The sequence below is a fragment of the Sinocyclocheilus grahami genome, unplaced genomic scaffold (genome assembly GCF_001515645.1).
Source record: "Sinocyclocheilus grahami isolate Dianchi unplaced genomic scaffold, SAMN03320097.WGS_v1.1 scaffold929.1, whole genome shotgun sequence".
In the NCBI taxonomy this organism is placed as follows: domain Eukaryota; kingdom Metazoa; phylum Chordata; class Actinopteri; order Cypriniformes; family Cyprinidae; genus Sinocyclocheilus; species Sinocyclocheilus grahami.
The window spans coordinates 289,874-313,940 of record NW_015506108.1 but is presented as its reverse complement, the minus strand read 5'-3'; the positions used below and the strand labels follow the sequence as shown (position 1 = coordinate 313,940).

The 24,067-nt window shown below is 38.3% G+C and overlaps 1 protein-coding gene across 4 annotated transcripts in view; it reads left to right on the top strand.

Moving 5' to 3' along the window:
• The window catches only part of LOC107564386 (receptor-type tyrosine-protein phosphatase F), a 135,070-nt gene that overhangs the window by 69,651 nt on the left and 41,352 nt on the right, over positions 1–24,067 (top strand). For 2 of the 4 annotated variants that reach the window (XM_016249461.1, XM_016249462.1), the window contains 6 exons: positions 656–1,237; positions 3,412–3,545; positions 4,420–4,564; positions 7,420–7,725; positions 11,257–11,450; positions 18,303–18,329. In XM_016249461.1, coding sequence (XP_016104947.1) covers positions 656–1,237; positions 3,412–3,545; positions 4,420–4,564; positions 7,420–7,725; positions 11,257–11,450; positions 18,303–18,329 — 1,388 coding nt within the window. The remainder of the gene's footprint in view (positions 1–655; positions 1,238–3,411; positions 3,546–4,419; positions 4,565–7,419; positions 7,726–11,256; positions 11,451–18,302; positions 18,330–24,067) is intronic. The other 2 variants (XM_016249463.1, XM_016249464.1) reach the window with 2 other exon arrangements.

The window sequence follows — 24,067 nt, the reverse complement described above, 5'->3', positions numbered from 1 at the left end:
CCAATTATGTGTATTAAGAACATAAATAGGGTCAGTTCTGTAGATTTTTCATAGATTCTGTAGACACTCTTATTTTACCCAAGACCCTGAACAGGTTGTCAGAGACTAGAAAAAGTTATTTTCTAACTGCAACCCCAAGGTTCGGACCAGCTGTTTGGTACGTCTGGCAAATACACACAAAGAAAAAACATGGACACTTGCTCTGTGTTGACTGAGCTTTAGGGACTTCCCACATTTTACTGTGGGCTCTGAGAAAATGAAAGACTTTAGATTATTCTGAGCATGTGTTTACGCAGACCAGATGTCTGGAGCTGTATCAGTGCGACTGGTCCCACCAGACAACGCCGAGCCCTGCCAGACTTCGTTCCCCGTCATCATGGCTGCCTCTATTGATTGCACTTTGCACTTCCCCAATCAATATGAACTCGGAGAATGTCACTGACATTTATCTGGAGTCCAGCCACAAATCTTAAAGACACAATGACGAGGCGGCACGGTCTGTCTTTCTGTGAATCATCAGAATGCAAGCCTTTCTTCTTTCTCATTCTGTCTTACATTGCCTGTCTTTCTCTATTTTAGGAGTGCACCGTGTAGGCAGCTTAGCCTACATATGCTGTCATCTGTTTCATTTCCTTTCTTATTGTTTGCTCCTCAGCACTCCCAAAGCCTCCTACTTCTCTAATTGTGACGGAAACCACAGCTACCAGTGTTACACTGACATGGGATTCTGGAAACCCTGAACCTGTGTCTTACTACATTATCCAGTACCGGGCCAAGTCCACGGACACCAATTTCCAGGAAGTGGATGGTGTTGCCACCACACGTTATAGCATCGGCGGTCTCAGCCCTTATTCCGAGTATGAGTTCCGTGTCATGGCGGTCAACAACATTGGCCGTGGGCCACCCAGCGACCCAGTTGAAACACGGACGGGTGAGCAGGCACCTTCCTCCCCACCACTGCATGTCCAGGCACGTATGCTGAGTGCCAGCACCATGTTGGTGCAATGGGAACCGCCGGAGGAACCTAATGGTCAGATTAGAGGCTATCGCATCTACTACACATCTGACCTGGACGCACCTCTCAGCGCCTGGCAGAAACACAACACAGACGACAGCCGTCTCACAACCATCTCGAGCCTGACCCCCGATATCACATACAGCCTACGTGTGTTGGGCTTTACATCTGTAGGGGACGGACCCCCATCTGATGTGTTGCAAGTCAAGACACAGCAAGGAGGTAATGTTTGGGGTTAATGAATAATACGTCAGTGCATTTAAAATTTTTTCCCTGATCAGTCATGATGTCACATACAATAACATCACATGATCAGTGTATTCTGATTAATGAACAAGTGACTCGTTTAAACCGGTTATTTTTAGTGAATCAAAAACGTACAGTACAGTGTGACTATTATAGTCTGTCTCATGAACAAATAACTTCCATTAATAGCCAGGTTATTTTTAGTGAATTCAATCATACATCATAACCAGTATAGTCTGATTCATGAACAAATTACTTTTTTAATGTTCCTGAGGCTCAGTGGTAGAGCATTGCGTTAGCAGCGCAAAGGTCGTGGGTTCAATTCCCAGGAAACACGCATACTGATAAAAAATGTATAGCCTGAATGCACTGTAAGTCGCTTTGGATAAAAGCGTCTGCTAAATGCATAAAAAAAAATAATGTATGGATCGTTCAAACTGAATCATTCAGAGGGGCTGATAAATCAACATCGTTATCATTACTTTATCGTTATCATTACTATCATTACTCGTTATGGAATATATTAACATATTACAGGAGAGATGGATTGGGCCCTGTAGTTATGTTTTATTTATTATTTCTTATTTTTGTAATATACAGAATTTAAAGGTTCTTCGTATAATGTACAGCAAAAGCTTTGAGAGAATGTTTAGAAGCAAAATTGACATTGTGACTAAATTGTACCCGAATGAATCAGAATCATAACTACTTCTCTAATTGTGACGGAAACCACAGCTACCAGTGTTACACTGACATGGGATTCTGGAAACCCTGAACCTGTGTCTTACTACATTATCCAGTACCGGGCCAAGTCCACGGACACCAATTTCCAGGAAGTGGATGGTGTTGCCACCACACGTTATAGCATCGGCGGTCTCAGCCCTTATTCCGAGTATGAGTTCCATGTCATGGCGGTCAACAACATTGGCCGTGGTCCACCCAGCGACCCAGTTGAGACACGGACGGGTGAGCAAGCACCTTCCTCCCCACCACTGCATGTCCAGGCACGTATGCTGAGTGCCAGCACCATGTTGGTGCAATGGGAACCGCCGGAGGAACCTAATGGTCAGATTAGAGGCTATCGCATCTACTACACATCTGACCTGGACGCACCTCTCAGCGCCTGGCAGAAACACAACACAGACGACAGCCGTCTCACAACCATCTCGAGCCTGACCCCCGATATCACATACAGCCTACGTGTGTTGGGCTTTACATCTGTAGGGGACGGACCCCCATCTGATGTGTTGCAAGTCAAGACACAGCAAGGAGGTAATGTTTGGGGTTAATGAATAATACGTCAGTGCATTTAAAATTTTTTCCCTGATCAGTCATGATGTCACATACAATAACATCACATGATCAGTGTATTCTGATTAATGAACAAGTGACTCGTTTAAACCGGTTATTTTTAGTGAATCAAAAACGTACAGTACAGTGTGACTATTATAGTCTGTCTCATGAACAAATAACTTCCATTAATAGCCAGGTTATTTTTAGTGAATTCAATCATACATCATAACCAGTATAGTCTGATTCATGAACAAATTACTTTTTTAATGTTCCTGAGGCTCAGTGGTAGAGCATTGCGTTAGCAGCGCAAAGGTCGTGGGTTCAATTCCCAGGAAACACGCATACTGATAAAAAATGTATAGCCTGAATGCACTGTAAGTCGCTTTGGATAAAAGCGTCTGCTAAATGCATAAAAAAAAATAATGTATGGATCGTTCAAACTGAATCATTCAGAGGGGCTGATAAATCAACATCGTTATCATTACTTTATCGTTATCATTACTATCATTACTCGTTATGGAATATATTAACATATTACAGGAGAGATGGATTGGGCCCTGTAGTTATGTTTTATTTATTATTTCTTATTTTTGTAATATACAGAATTTAAAGGTTCTTCGTATAATGTACAGCAAAAGCTTTGAGAGAATGTTTAGAAGCAAAATTGACATTGTGACTAAATTGTACCCGAATGAATCAGAATCATAATGAAATTTAATTGAATTGGAATCTAATTTAATCAGGAAATGTGTATCAATATCCAGCCCTACTTTTGCACAGTGCATTGTCATGCCAGTACCATAAAAATACTTGTGCATCTGTTGTTCCTAACATCTCTTTGTCTGTTGAAATTCAAGTCCCTGCTCAGCCTTCCAACTTTGAGGCCGAAGTAGAGCTGGATACACGGATCCAGCTAACTTGGCTGTGGCCAGTCCAGGACCCCATCATCAAATATGAGCTGCTATATTGGGAGGCTGACTCAGAGAACAAGGTATCACGCCAATGCTTGTTTCTGCTTGATTCATTCAGAATTACAAGCAGACCAGATATTGAACACGTGCAGCTGTTGCTGTGGGCCATGGATACAAATGAAAGATAGCCAAAATTGACATTTCACAAAATGACTGCAGGCAAAGTCTGCAGTCAGTTGATAGAATTAGATTTTGCAAAAACAGAATGTACTTATCAGTGCACAGTGCTTGACAGCATTTCTAACTGATGCCAGAATGGACTGTTTGGATGTGTTTTCTTGATGTCAGTTCACCCACACTGAGATCAGATGGGTTATGCACACTCATTGTGATAGCCATCAGTGTGTCTCTATGCTAATACAACGCTTCTCAGTTTTTTTAGTGAAAAACTTCTGCACTCGCCCTATAATCTTAAAATGAATAACGAGTAAAATATATGTAGATCTATTAATTTAGCTGATCCTTACAGAGAAAAATAGCAGCTTACAATATTACCTGTTAAAAGTTTTCTGATAAATAATGCTGCTGAAGTAATACTGAAAACTGCATGTTCTGTCAGTTATCGCTTTTTTTTTGTTGAATAATGTAAATTCATACTTTGTGAAGACATACTGATATGCAAGCCATTATTTACTCAAAATCTCTCTCTTCTCATGATCGAATCTGGTCTGGTTTAAGCAGACTAAATGATTGGAGAAGTCTGACTCTGTTGTTTCACCAGAAGATTGAGTTATGTTAATTAAAAATGACAAGGTCAAAAAAAAGCATATTCATGGATGAATTGTTCACAATAAGGTCAATAACATGAATTTTCATGTCATTTTGACTTCAAAATAAACACGTCTATAAGGCCAAGTAAAGAGATGGTTATAGATTGTGATGTTTTCTCTTCAGATCCATGTGACCTTCGACCCTGCCGGCTTATACGCTGTTGAAGGTCTAAAGCCGGACACTCTGTATAAATTCTCTTTGGCGGCCCGCTCTGAAATGGGGCTAGGGGTCTTCACTCAACCCATCGAGGCCAGGACCGCCCAGTCCAGTAAGTGCCCTCTTTTTTGTCTTTATCATGTCAACTAACCTAAACTTGTCCCTATGGACAAACCAGGGGACCTCTTTTACCTTCCTTTCTCAAGCTATTGTCTACCGTCTCCACCATTAATTCTCTCACACCTCTAAGCCAGAGAATACCTTTATACAGTACATTGACAAGGGCAAAAGGTACGTTTGGTGTCTGCTTGTGCCTTACTCATTATTATTTTGGTTTATAGGCTATCAGTGTGATTTGTAATCGCTGCAATGTTAAAAGCCAGAGGAGTGAAGCCTACTCAAGAAAAGGAGCTGAAGCACTACATTTGTGCTAAATTTAATGCTCCGCTTGCATATAGCCCATCCCAACCATATCAAAAGATGTTCAATGTTCAGAGAATATATAACAACATTTACAGTCATCTCAGAGTACTTCCTTTCCCCCTGAGTCTCTCACAGCCTCATGTTCTCCTAGAGACCTGTCTATCACCTCCTCCAGGACTCAAAAAGACCCTTTGATCTCTGAGTTTCGTGTCAGGACCCCCCGAAAAAACAACAACCGTACAATCTGCCGACATGTTCAGCTACGGCTGCAGTATTTTTATCACCTACTGCAGCATCAGGCGTTTGTAGTGGCTCTCCCACAGTTGTCAGATTAAGGACCGCCTGATGAGAGACGCCTCGTGCTCAATCCAACCGTGGGCGCCAAGAACGGTGCGACGTCACCAAACTGCTCTGGTTGTTAACAAAGGAATGCAAGCATGTAAAAATCCCAGTGTATATTCTTCTTGTTCTTCTTATTCCTCTCAGTCATCTCTTTTTTGTTCCTTAGTTAATTATTGTTACTTTTTTTTATTACGCATTTATGTTTATCATATAGAGCTGCATGAACGAATGCCATTTAGCTTTTTTGATCATTGTAAATTGTTGTTGTGCTGTTGTTGTAATTTTGTATGCCTCTGGACTGTGTTGTGTTGTGCAGGAACATTTAATTTGGTAGCTTACCTGATCTCAATCCGTCGCAGACTTAATCAAATATGCCTTGCTGGTGCTGTGCTTATCTCAGCCACTCAGAAGTGGCACCAAGCCTGCCAAAAGAAGCTAGCAGCACACTTTAATGGTGGAGTACGCTCTCGGACGCGTCAGCTGCCACACTCACTGACACTTGGATCTCTGACAAATGGGGGGCTGTTGTCTCTCGGCCAATAGGCTGACTGAGAATGTGTGAACGCCTGTTAAAACACAAACTGATGGCCTTTCCCCTGCTTGTCAACACCCAAACAGAGAAATTAACACACAGCACCAGCTAAATGGCAGGTCATTTTAATCAGTCTTAGATTGTATAGTAACAACAACACACTCAGCTGTTAAAAACACTACCATTTAAAAGTTTGGGGGTCGGTATGATTTTTTTTTTAATGTTTTTGGAAAAAGCCTCTTATGTTCACCAAGGCTGCATCTATTTGATCAAAACTACATTGAAATATGATTACAATGTAAAATGTATTAGAATTGTACAATTAGTAAAGTATAGAATTAGACAATACTTATTTTTTTTCCTGTGAATTTTCAGCAGCCATTACTCCAGTCTTCAGTATCATATTCTTCAGAAATAATATAAATATACTGATTTGGTGCTCAATAAACATTTCTTATTATTACTAATGTTTTTAAGTTTCTTCTTCAAAAGAACAGCCTTTATTTCAAGTAGATCATTTATAATAATATAAAAGTCTTCACTGTCACTTTTGATAAATAAAAAATATATAAAGATTCTTACTGTCCCCAGAGTTTGTGGTAGTGTATTTATACAATTTGTGACCCTGGACCACAAAACCAGTCATATTTGTACCAATAGTGAACAATACACCGTATGAGTCAAAATTATTGATTTTTCTTTTATGCCAAAAATAATTAGTATATTAAGTAAAGATGATGTTCCATGCAGGTATTTTGTAAATTTCCTACCATAAATATATTTAAACTTTCTCAATATTTAGATTTTTTTTGCACCCTCAGATTCCATATTTTCAAATAGTTTAATTTCGGCCAAATATTGCCCTATCCTAACAAACCATACATCAATGGAAATATTGTTTGCTGTATTCAGATTATGTATAAATCTCAGTTTCAAAAAATGTACCCTTGTGACTGGTTTTGTGGTCCAGGGTCACACATATAATATTAAAGAACCATTTTATCTTATGTGCACATTCTACCATTAATTTTCTTTAAACTTTTTGTATATTTCTTTTTAATATTTAAAAAAATTAAAAATAAATAACCCAACACATCAACCTTAAGCTTATTCAAACCAATATTTAATAAAGACTATATTGTAAACAAATGCTGCCAACAAAAAGTATCAAGATTTAATGTTTTGTTCATTAGTCCAGTTTCACATACATACTAAGTTATTAAAAATAAAATCAATAAATAATAAAAAATTTGAGTGTCAAAATTTTTACATTCCAGCCACAGACGGTGGTGAACAGAAAAGTTAGTATCTCACCCTGGTTGTGTCTTAGCACCATTAGATTATGGTAGATTGTAGATGGTTGTGTTTTGCAGTACTGATTTTTTCAGTTTTTGAAATCGCAGCAAAAATGTATTTAAAAAAATAAAATAAAAACAAATCAATAAAAAATAGTGAACCAAGCTTCAAGAAGCTTGATTTAAACTTTCTAACTTAAATGACTTCTAATGTATGAAATCAGTTCAGAATTCTAATTTGAAATTAGAAAAAAAATACAACACAAAGTAAGACGTTCTCTATTGTTGTGCCAACCTCTCAGTCCAGAAACGAGCTTGCTTTGAGTTGTTTCATTTTGCTTGATGCCCTTCCCATTGCCTTGCCTCCACCTGCAGCCCCCTCTGCCCCCCCTCAAGACGTGCACCTGCTCAGTCTGAGCTCCACCAGCATCAAGGTGAGTTGGGTGGCACCTCCCGCCGCTAGTCGCCACGGCGCTATTGTGCGCTATACAGTCAGCTACCAGGCAGTGAACGGAGAAGACACTGAGCGCCATGAGGTACCGGACATTGGAGCGGATGCCACCAGCTATGTGCTGGAGGGTCTGGAGAAGTGGACGGAGTATCAGGTGTGGGTGAGAGCGCACACCGATGTGGGCCCCGGCCCTGAGAGCACAGCTGTGCGTGTCCGTACCAAGGAGGACGGTAGGTCTGAAGTATCCTATGTGGACTGCTAATAATGTTGGGCTGCTGCTGGCTGTTGTCTTTCTCTTCCCTTATTTTCTGACAATTTTAAGCATGGCTATATTAACATTTATTCCTATTCGTGACTGGAATAGTCTCACCAGAATCATAAGATACAAATGGAAATGAACAGAATCATCTATGAGTTGGTTTCCCAAGGAATTACTTTAGATTCTAAGTGTTTGTGACTTTTAATTTGCATGCTTGTCAAACTTTTCTCATGAAATTATGTGGTATGATCGGTACTGAAGTCAAATACTTTTAAAAATCCAAGGCTAGAAGGTCATACTGATATATGTGAACTTGCTCATAAAGGCTTTTGAAGAAAGGCGTTTGTCACCTGTCCTTGATCGAACCTGGATCTGAAAGCTGTGTCTTCTTCTCAAGAGTAACGGTGACTGAACTTAGTAGATGGAGCATTGAGTTTTAATTATAATTGAATCAACTATATAAGTGAGCTGGGAGCAATATCACAGAAACATCCTCTTAAAGCACCATAAAATTAGTGGACCACTAACCAAGGGTTGAACGCTTTAGAGTCATCTTTTCATTGTCCTATATGGGTCTACATGAATATACTTTAGAAAGGGCTCCTTTGCAAGGGAATCGTCATATTTTGGGATCCTTAACCTCAAAAGTACAAAAACCCCTGACCTAGACATCAAGTCACAGACATCAGCCCTGAAAGCAGTTACTCACTCTTACTCACTCTCTGTCCTTTCTCAGTTGTGCTACAGTGAATTTTGTGTGTGTGTTTGCGCAAGTTATACAGCCAGGCTGTAACACGTGTTACTTCAGGCAATCCTTGAGTGCTTTGATAAGGTTTCTAGAAGTGTAGGCTAAGGAGAGAACTTTATTAAGCGTAGGAGAGCAGTATAAGACCGGATGTGCTCACTGCATGCTCTGTTACCAGACAACATGCACTTTGTCTCTAAATAACAGGATTTGCTCTGCTCCCCGGAGCATGCAATGCTTGTCCTGCACGCATACACAAGCACCCTCCCAGGCCATGTTTTGCCCTTCACACCTTCCTTAGTGCTCAAGAAGTACAGTTACACTTACACAGTTAATATTATGAAGTATTATTTCAATTTAAAATAACTTTTCTATTTTACAGCATTTTTAAATGTAATGAATTTGTGTAAATAGTGTAGCTGAATTTTCAGCAGCCATTACTCCAGTTTTCAGTGTCACATAATCCTTTAGAAATCATTTGAATATGCTGATGAGTTATTATCAAGTTATTATTGGTGCTTAATTATTAATAATGAGACTTATTATTGTCGGTGTAGAAAACCGCTTAATATTTCTGTAGAAACTGTTATACATATTTTCTGTATTCTTTGATCAATTGAAAGTTCAGCATTTATTTGAAATAGAAATCTTTTGTAACATTATAAATGTCTTAACTGTCAATATTGACAATATTGTTGAATTTCATTAAGTCATTTATTTACTTATTTAAGATGGTATTTAATAAGTATGGTATCATAAGATGGTATGGCCACGTTTTTGAATGTTAAAGGGGTCATAGGATGCAAAATTTGAGAATGAAATGGGGGAAAATCACGTGAGAGGAGGCAATGTCTCCATCGCACAATAATTGGATATGATTGGATGTGATTGGTTCATGCGATAAATCCCGCCTCGTTTTCGTGCGAGCTCTCGGTCTGAATGAAGAAAATTATAGCATTATTGACTATATATTAAGTAAACAACTCACCCGCTTAAATATCACTGCTACTGTATGTGTCACGTCAAAATAAAATGAATGAAGTGATGAAATGAAAGATGTATCTTCGTGTCTGTGACAGTGTTTACAGGGCTTTTATGACAATGACTCGATAATAAGTTGACTATCAAAAAGAACAGCTGAACATCAGTTCACTATTAAAAAACGGTGTCTATTACACTAAGTGCAAATAGTTGACAGAAGCGATTTACACTAACTCCGCCCATCAATGTAAGGTGACAATAGACGATAGTTAATGAACAAGTCCGGTGGTGTAGATAGTAAAGCGCGTGCCGAAGGCTTTTTTGATGCGATCGACCTGGGTTCGATCCCACCCTTTACCAAACTTTTTTTCTCTCCATTTTCAAATCTTATTTCACATCAGCTAGGTGTAGGGAAGGCTTATATTTCCCCAATACGGTGGCATCCATTTAATAATTTGAATTAAAATGATAATTTACACTCAAGATGTTATTATTGCATACTTTTTTATCATGTTCTAAGGTGCAGATAATTGCCACTACTTGAAATAATAGTATAAATAGCAGAAAATCCTGCTATTTTAACATAGTGTAAATAGAATCTATAGTTATTTGCACTTAGTGTAAATGGCATATCGCTAAGAAAATACTCGCCTTTCCTAATAATGTGCTAGTTAGCAAGTTTCGTGGCTAAATGCGGCTAAAGTTTACAGACTGCTCGTCACCCCACAGAAGAGAGGGGCGGGGTCAGCAGTGCTCATTAGCATTTAAAGCAACATGCAAGGAAACGGCTTGCTATGAACAGAGCTGATTTTGACAGGGTAAAAAGGGTAGTTTTTTACACTACCATTGAGAAATTTTAACCAAAGTATGTTATAGACTTTTCATTAAGAACCTAAAGAATCATATCAACTTGTGGAAAATGGGCATCCAATGACCTTTAATATACCATGGTTTCCACAAAAATATGAAGCAGAATTTTTTTTCAACATTGCTTATAATAAGAAATGGTTATTGAGCACCAAATCAGCATATTAAAATGATTTTTTGATGAATGGCTGATGAAAATAATATAATTCAATAATTCAAATAGAAAACTGTTCATTTAAATTGAAATAATATTTCACAATATTACCGTTTTACTGTAATTTTCATCAAATAAATGCAGCCTTGGTGAGCACAAGACACTTAAAAAAAAACTTAATTATTTCAAACTTTTGACTGGTAATGTATCTTGGTTCTTCATTAATCTCTTTTCCTTTGTCCCTTTTCCCATCTCAAATGTCTCTCTATCTCAAAACATTTTTTCTCATTCTTTATTCCTCTCATTCTCCTCCTCTCCCATCTTAGCCCTGTCTGTCCGTACCTTGGTCTCAGGGTCTCATCTACTAGAAATAGTATCATAAGTTTCCCCCATCTAGTCAGCTTTTTTTATGTCATACTCACAATCAGTAAATTCATTCATCTAAATCATGTCAGCTGAGCAGAATTTCAGCACATCCTTATCAGAACATCAATTGTCCTTCATCACCTCCTAGTCTTTTAGCAGTTCTAGAAGTTTTTTTTTGCAGTCTTCTGCATCCTTGAATTATTGTGAATAATCTTCTTACTGAAGCCACATTAGCTTTTTTCCCAGCATGTTCTTTAACCAACAAATATTGTAAAACAAATACCTCTCCTCAGCCAAACCACAACTCATTAGCATGTATTAGTGTGTTTTATCTCAAGCTACCCTAAAAGCCTCCATCCTGAAGTTTAAATCTAATTGTCCCCCTTTAGTGCCTGGAGCCCCACCTCGGAAAGTTGAAGTAGAGGCGGTGAACTCCACAGCTATTCGTGTGACATGGAAGCCGCCTCTTTCTGGGAAGCAGCACGGCCAGATACGGGGATACCAGGTCATATACTCCCGCCTGGAGAACGGAGAGCCACGTAGCCAGCCAAATATATTGGATGTTGCTCTGCCAGAAGCACAGGTACTACCTGCTAATTTTTTATTGTAGTACTTGACTGTTTGTACAGTGAGTTGGTTGCCATTGTTATTGCTCAGTTGGACTCTGTTCCACACCCTAGTCAGCTTCCTCACCATCTTAAGTAGGGCGACTGCCTTCTGAGATAGCATCCTAACTGAAATCGGACCTTTTAATTGACTTATTGAAAAGCTTTACATGGGTGCCACAAACATAGTGCTCCTCATATAAAGCACTCAAGAGACTCGACTAAACCTCACAGCTGATTAGCATGGAGTTTGGCGTTAGCATGTTGCTAAACTATTGATCCACTGCAGTAAGCACACAAATGTTGGGTGAAATGTATGAATTAATTAATTAAATTTTTTGTTTAAAAATTATCATTACTTAATTCATTTCAATAATTAAAAAAAAATATATAAAGTAATTTATTACAAAAAAATGCCATGACTGTTTCTCGTACTGTTTTTTCACAGTGTATATATTTATATTCATATAATTTATATTATATATAAATATATTTAATATATAAACATTACATATGTTTCTTAAAAATTACAGGCCTCTCTCATCTTTTTAAGTGGGAGAACTTGCACAATTGGTGGCTGACTAAATACTTTTTTTCCCCACTGTACATGCATGTGTTTCTATTTATAAATACATAATAAATATACACAGTACACACATATATTATGTGAACAAAAACTTTATTTTGAATACGATTAATCGCGATTAATCATTTGACAGCACTAATGTATATGTAGATAGCTTTAATTTTTATTTCAGTTTTAGCTTTTGTCATTTTAGTTCTTCAACTTCAAATAAATGTATTTTATTTCAGTTAGCTGCTAAGGCAACATTTCTTATTTTTGTTTAAATATTTTTATTTATTTAGTATTATATTTTATTTCAGCTGTTAAAAATTTTTTTTTAATAGTTTAGCAACACTGCTTGGTTTTTGCCAGCATAAATGTCTGTCTATTTTAAACAGCTTTTGGGTTGGTTAGCATGTCTATAATGCCTAAAAAATGCTGTCTTGGTAAGGCAAATCAGGGTTTGGAACAGAAACTTTGTCTGTCTTATGAATTTTCAAGATAGATGTCTACATGTCTACATAAACACTTTTTCGGAGTCTTCAATGTTATGTAAATTGTTAAATTTTTCATAGGCACACGCTATTGGTGGCCTTTCAAGAATTCAGCTCTTTGTAACACTAATACATATGCACTGCCTTGTTACTCTGTATTTTTTTTCTGTTTCTGTTTCGCTCATGGTGCGTTAATATAAGGAGATTTAAAACTGCCTGAAGAAACGTGGGTGCACTGAGATGGAAGAAAGATAGCAATCCTTTGGAGGGATTTAGATATCCATGAATATCTTAAAGTAGACACTTTTCGGGAATAGAGAGAATCAGACTGGGGGCATTTAAATGCTTCTGCTCTGAATTGTTAGCTGAGAATTAACTTGCGTAGACATGTGTTTTTCTGCACTTTCCCTGCCCCCAAACAAAAGTTTCTCATTTACCTGTGTTAGCATTTCCCCTCACTGAGCTAGACTTGTAAGACTGTAACAAGAGACGTTTATGGACCACTGTGGGCTTTAATGGTTTTTAGTAAATGGGCAGGTGACGGGGGTTTTCTGGTGCATCGAGAAGATTATTTCTCATTTGCGTAAGTACATAGCCGAAGTGAAGGAGTGCATGTAAAATGCAAATGTATTAACTTACGCATCAGTGCTCAATCCACCTCCTAGAACTGGCAAGTTTTCTCTTCTGTCGTATTAGGGATGCATATATTGGTACCATATTGGTTATTAGTATTGCTCTTGTGATTATTGGACCGATATGAGTTGTTCAGATCTCATCTTCTTGATTACATACAATGATGATGCATGTTTAGGGCTAAAAAAGGGATATCAGTGCATCTTTATATGATATATTCTATAAAATCCCTGGCTCAGAGCTTGAAGTTGTCTTTGTGACCTTCGCCACTCTTGTTTGTGGTGTAGCTGATGTTTTGTCTGTCTAGCGCCTCTAGTCCAACACCTCCACCTCCATATATAAGTCATAACTTGTAAACTTTGTTTAATGTCACAAGGTCAGCAGTTCTAAATGTTTTTGACAGCATACAAGACACATTTGTTGTGAGTTTTTCAACATTTTTTCATCTAGTTTTCATCGGTGACAAATAAAAAACATTAGACAGGTTTTCTTTACAGTATCTGTCAGGTGAACTGCTGTCGACCTCTTTGCTCTCACAACCCAAGGGCACCTGCACTTGCCTCTCCCTCTTTGGCAAACAACATTCCCTTCATACGCCATGACATCTGAAACGTTGTTGAGTCATTTACCACGAACTGTGTTGGTTTGTCTCAGGACATGAACCATTCGCCGTCATTGTCATAGAAAACAACATGAAAACACTTGCAAGACTCGCTGAGATGTATTTGTAAATATCAGGTTCCTCAGACACAATGATCCATACAAGCCTGTTTATTTTCACCTTGTTTCTCTATTTTCTCTCAGACATTGAAGATGTATCATAAGACTCTGGTTACGTTTATGTCTACATCTTTCTTCATTCTTTGGCCCTTAGAAAAAAAAAGAGAATGTGTTGTTGCTTTGCTCTCTGAGATGTAATTGGCCAGGGAGAGCTAGTGAAGAAGGGAGAAAATCCATTGTGTATTGTGTAACACTAATGGTTTGGCAGGGTGGTTGCAGAGTTGCTTTGATAAATGGCTTGTAGTGTTTTTTGTCTTGACAAAAAGACCCGGATTTCTCAAGACATCCATTTGTGTTCTTCTGGGGGTTGCCAGTTGTTCATTTTTAATATGCACTGTTTCTCTACCACCTTCAGAGACACTCTGGCTCTAAGAGCATGGGCTTCTGCATGGATGAGCTCCTAAAACATCTCAAAGGAGAGCAGGAGCATGTGTAATATTTTTCATTTGCTTTTAGTATGCATTACTGAACCAATCCAAACCCTAATAGCTAAGCTACAAATTAACATTAACACAAGAGTTACAGACTAACTAATTATAATTTGCAACTCTAATTTGTCTTGTTTCAAAACATGGTTTTATTTTTTCCCCTAACATGTCAACATCAAACAACACGTACACATTTTATTTTATAATGTGATAGATTTTTGGAACTGGACTGAAACATGACTGCCACTTTTGAGGAGGCTTTTTTGAGGATCCTCATGCATCTCCCTCAAGTATTCCAACATTTTTTAAAAATTTTTGATTATCCTATTTGTTGTTGTTGCCATTTATTTTGGTTACATAAACTGTTGCTGTTAACTATAATTCTAAAATTCATGATAAAATGGAAATTCTCCCATAATGTGACATACAGCCAAGTGAAAGAATTATTGAAAATATTTAGATGTAGGGCATGGACTTGATTCTACCCATTAGTTGTTGAATGGATGGAGGCAATGCAATCAAAGTGTGAGGAGGGGTTTAAGTGGACTAAATAAATGATTGGCAAAGTCTGGCATAAGGCTGCATTACCTACAAAACTACTTTAAAAATGTTTAAATAACTATTTGACTGTTGATTTAGATTTACTAATAGCCTGCCTGAGATATTAAATTTTCATAAAAGGTGTGCACTGCTATCCTATTGATTTCGCTTTGTTTGTATCGAGACATTGTCATAATTTGAACCATTCATTTGTCTCACTCAGAGCAACATGAGAAACCTCTCTCTCATCTGGCTCCCTGGCCTCAGCTGAAAAGCCAGGAAACCATTGAGCACTTGTTTGTCCGTGGGTGGTATAAACGCATTTTGTTTTCAAAAAAGGCCAGACTGGGAACCCACTCACCACCACCCTCATTCTGGGTCTAAATTTAACTGAGAGATTGAGTTAATTGATCCATTCCAGTGTGCCACGAGAGCAGAGCAAGTGGCCATTAAAGAAGCCTGTCAACCTTTCCATGAAGAATCTCCAATAAATCGGCATGAGAGTCCCCTTACAATTACAGCTGTCACTCTTCTGTGCTGTTTGGTTAGGATCTTGTTGCATTAGTTGTGAGTGTAGGATGGAAGAGGCAACGAGCAAATGACAGATGTAGTGAGTGATGTGAACTGTGGGTGGTGCGGCTTTTAGTATGGAAGGACCAGAGCTGGTACCCAAAACATGGAAGGCTCGAACCCAATAACACTGGATAGATAAACTACGACCATCCTGTCATTATCTCAAGGATCTGGATTACTTACTTATCCAAAGCTGCTTTGTGAGGGCCAATGTTCTAGTTCATCTCCAAACTGCTTTAACTCACTTGCCTGGAAGTTTCTAGTATGCCTTAAGACCTTGATTAGTTGGTCCAGGGGTTTTCAATTGGGGTTGTGAGTTGGTAGTAGGTATGTGTACCACTAAGTTTCACTTGTCTACATTACCATTGGTGGTTGCTACATCCCATCACTGTGCATTCGCATAAGGCACATTTGCATAAACTGTCATGTTGCCAACAGTTGTGTCACTCATACTGCCTCAAATCAACTCTCTTTAAGAGGAAATGACTTCTGGTCGCTTTGTTACTGCAAATTGCTGTCACGTAAACGCCTCTTTAAGACTCTAAGAGAGCATCTGCTTTATGGGTGAACAGAGCACCAACTCTGAGGGAATCACTCTGGCCTCAGTGGCCTCAGTGACCCCAGTGCCAGATGAAGGAGAGAGAGGAGAGCCCTTTATTTCCCCAGATTAATATCAGCACCATCTTCCCCTTTCATCTCTTGTTCTTCAACAGCCTCTATCTGACAAACACAGACTTCCATTACTATTTTAATATCCTGTCTGAAAATTGCCACGTTTGGCTCCAGCTGAAGATTCCTATCAGTTCTGACCTGGTTTTTCTGCTCTCTGAAGCCTTTTAATAAACTAGGCTAATTTATTCATCTTGCATGCAAAGGGAATGATTCTGAGGAGATAATTTTGTGAAAGCAAAGGCCTGTACGTTTAACAGAGGCTAAAGTTCCGTGTGGAAACAACAACCCATTAAGAAAGCAGATAAGCCGAAAAAAATGTCTCATTAACTTGAGTTTAAAAAGGTTGTTTGTGTTTATTTAAGCGTATGTGTGTCTGTGTTGTGGTGGGTTTTGTTGATGATTGAGTGTAGATCGGCTTGAAGGAACGGCGGCAGTTTTGGATGCCGTTGTGTATGTGCTAAGTGTATGTTGCTGTAGCACTGTGCACGATTAATAGGAGAGTTAAAAGCAACGGTTTAGAAGGAAGTCCATTGAGGAGGAAGTGAATGCAGTGAAACAGCGATGACTAAATGATTGAAGTACAGCGCTTAAGTGCAGACCTGAAGGGTTAGAAGCGCTCTCCGGCCCATTATATCTGATCAATGTTTCAGCCTCTAAGCTTTCCACTCAACTTATCAGCATGACTTCAGCTCCTCGCCGTGAAAGGTAATGATGGGTGCTTGGGCCTCCAGGCAGCCATGCCCTGGATAAAGTCATTGTTACCAGACTTTTAGGAAGGCATGCTCTGGGCGAAGCTACTGGTTTCTCTTGTGCTGTCAGGGGCTTTTAAAACCATCCATGAGGCTCCCACCTCTGAGTAGCCAGCAGGCTAACAAGGCGCCACACATCCTATAGGATCGGCAGCATGAGGTCTGTGTGTGGGAAGCAGTATGTTAGGCAAACAGACTGAAATATTGGCCTCCATCTAGTCTGCTAATGGTACTGTTATGCAATATACACACAGATCTACATCAGCTCCATCATGAGAAACAATTATAGGATATGGATGAATGTTTGCAGAATGATCTAATATAGAAAATTACAGTGTGGGGGTCCGCACACTGATATTGTGACGTGCTTCACTGCACTTTGCAGATTCTCGGTTAGAAAAGAGCAATTTCCTCTTTCTTTTCGAAAAGGAATATCAACTCGGTTGAGTTGGCTCCATGCTGGCTTCTCGGTCCAGGGAAGATTTCATACATGTGTGAGCGCCTTTTGTTGAGGGTGGGTAAGAAAAAGCAGCAGTTTTGGGTGCTCAGTGTCAGTAAAGTTTGATGTCACCAAGCTGGCAGTGCGATGGGGGTAATGAGATTTCATGCTCTGCACCACCAGGAGATTTGCAACGAGAAAAAGGCTTTCAATCCCAATGAGTTTCACTTACAGTTAAAGAAAAAAGTTTTTATATCAGTATCTGCCAGTAGGGGCAAAATGTGGTAAAATTAGTCATGTACAATATTAAAAATCTGGTCAATATTGAGAAGATCTTCTCTTATGGCCAGTAACTTGCAAATACTAAATCTCAATCCTAATTTGTCTAAATAAATTAAAAACAAACAATTACAAATTAAAATAACTAATTTGGTACCAATATTTTGTGCATCCATGCATAAGATTGAGACAAAATTTCTTAAATTATACTCATGTAACCAGGCAGTGCATATGTGGTAAATGTTTTGGAATGTACAATATTTCTGTAGGACTTTTGGAGTTCACTTATCAGGTTTATTATGAATTCAGCCCAGGTAAGTATCTGTGAATTGCAATGTTTGCAACCATGCTGAGACTAAAACGTTCCTGCACCAGGTGTAAGTGGTGCAATAGTTGTCATTTCTTTCTCCCACAGAGCGACGGAATGAAGCACCTTGCCTTTGTTAGCAGTATACCGCTGCTCCTTTTACCTGACATTATGCAGCACTGTGTCGAATGTGAAATATTGTCATCTCTCTTCCTCCACCCTTCTCCTCTGTCTCTGTTGCATGTCACTGTTAACGCTATGTGTTCATCTGTAGATGAGAGAAAAAAAAGGTAGCGATGCTTTTTTTTCTCCCCAGTAGTGCCATCTCTGATTCATTTTCTACCTCTCATCTGTCATGTGTTTTCCATCAGTGGAAAATTGAAGAGTCCACGGAATATGTGAGTAACTCAAGTGTGAGCGGGTGGTTTGCGGCATTGGGCCTGCGGGAATGCTCTGAGTTTGTGTGTTCATCTATCGCTTTTTCTTCTCTTGGTTGGCTTTATTTCATTTGAAACTAACAGTTCTCCCTTATTTCTTCATATAAGGAGGGATTAACCGTTTGATTGAACCCCCCTGTGCTTAATATGAATTTGGACCAAGCAGCTTGTTGAAAAGTGGGAACTGGGGTAAAAATACACAATCAGCAAGAAAGCTGATTTTTTTTATTATTTTTTTTTTTTGGCATCTTTTGAAGATTGTTGCAAATATATTCCCAACTACGTACTCGTTTACTCTCTCACATACACACACAGAGAAAAGACCAGAATAAATTGCAGCATTTTCAGCATTATACTGAAGGTCACCCACTAATGCACTGTATTTACTAATGGTAATGATGCTGCATGCTCTAAAGGTCTGGCCCCTGAGAGCACATTTAACTGACAGTGTAATGACTGCACTAATGACTTCTCGCATAGCAAGTACCCGTTATTCACTCACATGCACACACAATCACATGTGTACTTACAACAAATATGAAACAGACCATCACTACTAGAGCACTACTGTTGAATATTCCACAAAAAGCCGGCAAGTTTAACATTATCTGAATGATAAAGCCTCACTCATACTAAGATGAGAAATACTGTACATGCACAGATGAGAATACTTGACTAGCGAGATAGAAGTGCCGGAGATATGGCATAGGCTGAATTAAGTAGCTGTGTGAATGAAAGCTTTATCAGCGAGGTTATAATTTTTTTTTATTCTTTAATGAATAGATCATTTAACTTTTTGATAAAAAAAAAAATCCCAATGTTGGCAGCGAGACATTTTGATAACCATGTCTCTTTAAATCAAATTTTACAACTGTTTTATCAATTACATCACATTTATATGTTATATTATTCATTATGCAAGGATTTAGCTGGGCATTATTGCAAAATAAACCCAGACAGTTGTTGTCAAATATATTACTTTTATTCAGCTAACTGTACTCTATCCCATTCATTACACTACTCCTTAACAAATAAAAAAATAATAATATTTAATATGTGAGTTATGTGAGAAGAAATCTGTTGTCAGGAACAACAGGCAATTATGCAGTTTATCGGTCATTATACTCTAGTATTTGACCTCAAAATGCCTTGACTGACCAATCGGAATCAAGTATTCTAGAGAGCATGCGATAAAGCTCATTAGCTACACAAAAATAATATTCACTGCATTTTAGTATTCACCACAAATAGATCTGTTTCTTTTTTTTTTTTAATTCAGTTAGATTTATAAATGCATTTCAGTTTTATTATTCTTTTGGGGGGAGTTATTTATTTTTCTTTTCTTTTTTTTTTTTTGAGTACATGGAAGGGGATATTAATGGAGAAGTTACAATCTGCTTGGACCCTGTGTGATGACTGAAGGGGTTGGGGAAGAAAAGCACTGAATGATGTTACCTGCTTTCAGTGTGCTGTGAGTGTTGAAAACCAGTGAAGCCTGGCTGGAAAGAGAAAGCTGCAGACAACAGTCGGCTTTCAACACTACAGCTCTTTGTGTGTGTAGGTGTGTGTTGTCCGTGAGCATGCCTTTGTGTCTGTGTGTGTGTGTGTGTGTATGTGTGTGTGTGTGTGTGTGTGTGTGTGTGTGTGTCTCATTGTTCCAGAGTTTCCTCAAAAGATTCTTATAGTTGCGTGACAGCCCACTACAGTTCGGGGCCTGGCTTGCGTTACGCTAGTAAATCCTCTTACTGCCTAGATTTGGAGCTTTAAAAAAGAGCCAAAGAAATGGGCACACTTCAGTTACCAGTGTCTTTTTCCTCCCAGTGAAGCCTGACCCCATTTCTCAGTCCACCAATCTCTGTGCCAGCAGACTGGCTGCCATCTCTCTGGAGCCCTGCTGTTAGCGACCGCACCTGCTCTGCTGCCACTGTGTGCTGCCACCTGCCTGGAAAACATTCAGCGTGAGCCAATCGCTTGCTCCCGCCAAATCGCTCTCTTTTCCCTCTCCCATGATTCAGGGCTGTCTGGCAGCCTGCCAGCCTACTGGATTTCTGGAATCTCAGATTCATACGTTAAAACGAGGATTCACACCTGACCCGGTGACCCTGAGCTGTCACTGGGGACTCTAGTTAGTCATGCATGAATTTGTGTACAAATAGATGTCCTCCAAATGTACTCTCTGTCCGATGTTGGAGGTAGTTAGGGGTTAAACTGCCCTTCTAATTGGTTACGTCACAATGTTGGAAATGTTTCTGTTTTAAACCATGAAGGCGAGCCAATGGATATCACACACAAGCAACGTGCAAACTTTGCGCAAGAGTTATGCCAGTGAACATCTTAATCTCAATCAACGAATCTAGTAGACGAATCTACTTCAACATATGCTGATAATAGTATATAGCTAACTTCTCTTGTGGCCTGTACATAGTGGGAAAAAAAGAGAAGAAACATATTTCGTGTTAAACAGGTTGTTTTTGAAAGTCGGTGCTTGAAATAGGCCTATAGACTAAGCTTTTATTTCATTGATTTTTATTGATGACTGCAGTGTTAATATTTTAATTAAAGACCTATAATTCATCGTATAATAGACCTGGTTAAAAAAAACTTTTTTTTTTTTTTACTTACTAAATAGCTTAATCTTTTGTTATCCTTGCAGCGCGTCAGTTATGCGGTAATTATTGCGGGGCAAATTAATTGTAATTTAATAAAAGTAACTTCATAATAATAATAGGCCTAATAAAAATAAGAATGTAACGTGCCTACATTAATTGGAAATGCCAAATCCTCTTAATATTGCCAAACATTGATGTTTTTGACAATATCTCTGGCTATCGTCGATACAAGAGCATCGTCTTTCGACGCACCCCAGCAAGGGGAGGTTATCACGGGGCAGACAGCACATTGCCTGTTACGTCGTTTGGGCTGCCTTGTTGACCGCAGTGGCACTGAGAACATTATATTTCACACACTTTAAGCTCTTTTATTTTCCAAATGTAATAGGATTAGTCCAACGAATCGTTCAGTTTGTAATGCGTACCGAACCGAAAGCCTCGTACCGAATGGTTCAATATGAATATGTGTATCGTTACACCTCTAATAATAATATGGTAATAGAAATAAAACTTAGGAGAGTACAGGAGATAATTAAATTGCCTAATGCTGAGCCCTCGGGATACTTTTTGAAAAGTGCTAATTGAATAATCTGCTTGTAAGATATCAAGTTATCACTTCCACATCTTGGGATCACAGTGACTAAACACTTATTCACTTTTTTACAGATGTGTTTTAGGTACAACCATCAAAGTAGGCTGATATCTTTTTTTACACAGTTTGAAGGACGTGCCAGATTCGTTTATTACGGTATAACAGTAGTAATTATGGTATTTTGGTGGAAATTAGGGCCAGGATGACACTGATCCTCCCAGATTAATGGCTGATCCAATCAGTCATAGCTGTCAGAATATAATGGTTGGGAAAACGATACAAATAAAATAGCATACTTAATCTCAAACACGTGCATTGCTTCATTTTATATACATACTGAAAAGGTTGGGTTTTTTTGTTGACTTTCCTAGCATTTCAGGATCTGTGTAATGCAGTGGTTCATGCCCGCTTCTACATTCACAACGCTCTGTTTAGTGGATAATTGGTCTGCACTTTGCAATCATTTACAGTAGCACAGTTTTGTCACACTTTTGGGCTGAATTTCTCTCACATGCTAATAATATGACCATGTGAGGCACAGATAAAACAATGGGACAGTAGTTACATCACTTTATTAAAGTAAATTTAACTGTAATAAAGTCTTAGCTTAATCTAGGCTTCATATATGTAAAGTGAAGGCAGACACTTTATAATATTAAAAGTGAGATAACAGGAATAGTACTCGATTCCACCACATTGACATCTGGATAAACAGCTCTCTTACTATCACACCGATTTCTAAGAAAAACACCCAACATCTGTATTGTTAGGGAACCTCTAGAAACTAGACAGGCTTGTTTAAGCCATTTTTAGATCCTCTTTTTTAATCAAAGTTGAGAAACTCAAATTAATTTCTTTCACCTCAGGCTCTATTCAGAGGTACCGGCAACACGTAATGGGACTGTGCTGCTCTTTTCACTGATGACATTGATTATGGCTTGACAGCAGAGAGACATGCTGGTGTCAGCAAGTGACATCTGTGCACTTCTGTGTTATTTATTCAAGCAATCAGCCATTTTGAAGGTTGGCATCAGCTGCTAGCTCACTAATGAAGTGTGACTGTGCTCAGTGTATAGAGGAAACACACACCTATTAACCCCACAGATTGCACACCAATAATATAATCTTGTTCCATTAGCAAAAGAAGCTTTAGAATCAAATTTAGCTTGAACATGAATAGTGAGTCATTAACTGTTGTTTGGGTGACAAAAAAAAGTATATCTGACAATTCTGACTTTTTCTCTCAGAATTGTGAGTAATAAACTTGTCTTGAGTTTATATCTTGAGTTAATATCTGATGAATTCTAATGAGAAGAAACTCAAAACTTCAAGAAAAAAAGTCAGAATTGTGAGAGAGAAAAAATATTCCATGGAAGAAACGTCCCTCCATAACTTCAAATTCTGATTGTTATATAAATAAATAAATAAAAACTACTAATATTGCCTAGTATAGATACAGTGCGGTTACTTATATAGAGTAGCGTACTCATACACCATTTGATACCACTGATAATGTAAAGTGGGTTTTTTTGTTGGTAGAGTTCTGAGCGCACATTGCTTAATGTTCAATAAATTACTGCTGAAAGTGAATGTGCCCTAGTGTACTACTCACAGAATTGTTTTAACCCCCTCCTCCTTGGTTAAACTTCTGTTCTCTGAGAGTGCAAGCTGTTTCCTTTACTTGAAAAACTGATAAAAGAGCACTATTTAAGATGGAGAAAATGAGAGAGGAAAATGCAATTTCTTCGCCTATAAAAAGTAATTTTGTGTGATTAAACTAATGAATAAACGCTCAAATTTAAAAGGTCGTTAAAATTGTATCCAATCATTTACATTTTATCCCATGTCCCCCCTCTTTAGGGCTTCAGCGGGAGTGCAAACCAAACCAAGCAATCTTCATTTAAAAAAGAAAATTGTGAAACCGTGGGCACATATTAGTAAAAGTATTAATCTAATTAAAACTTAATTATAGAAGAAACACGGTTAAGTCATGCTAAAAAAGGCTAACGAGAAGCTTTTAAAATGCCATTTTCAGGAACTTCATTTACCAGAGGATGTGTGGGCATGGAGTCTGGTGTTTTTATATGTGTGTGGCTGGTAAACATATTCTATATTATGACCTTGGTTTATTTCCATGTGTGTGGTTGAACCCATATGCTTTAATTATTGTGCGAGTTTGGTTTCTTTGCTTGTGTGTGTGTGAGAATTTTCAGCACATCATGTGCAGGTAACCCTGCAAGTACACTAAGAAGAGATTACCTAAGTAACTAAGCTTTCCCGATATTATTCCTTTATGAATTTAAGAAAATAGTCGTATATTCATATAGCTTATTCATTTTGAAAGGGGTTGGTTATTGAAGCACAGTTTTAGCAGGTTAATTTTGAATTTGAAAAAGTGAATAAAAGTGAATTTAGAGAACTATTTGTTTGATTGCTGAAAGCCACGTTTATTGTCATTGTGTGGGTGCTGCATCAGCAAATGTATTATTACTATAGAC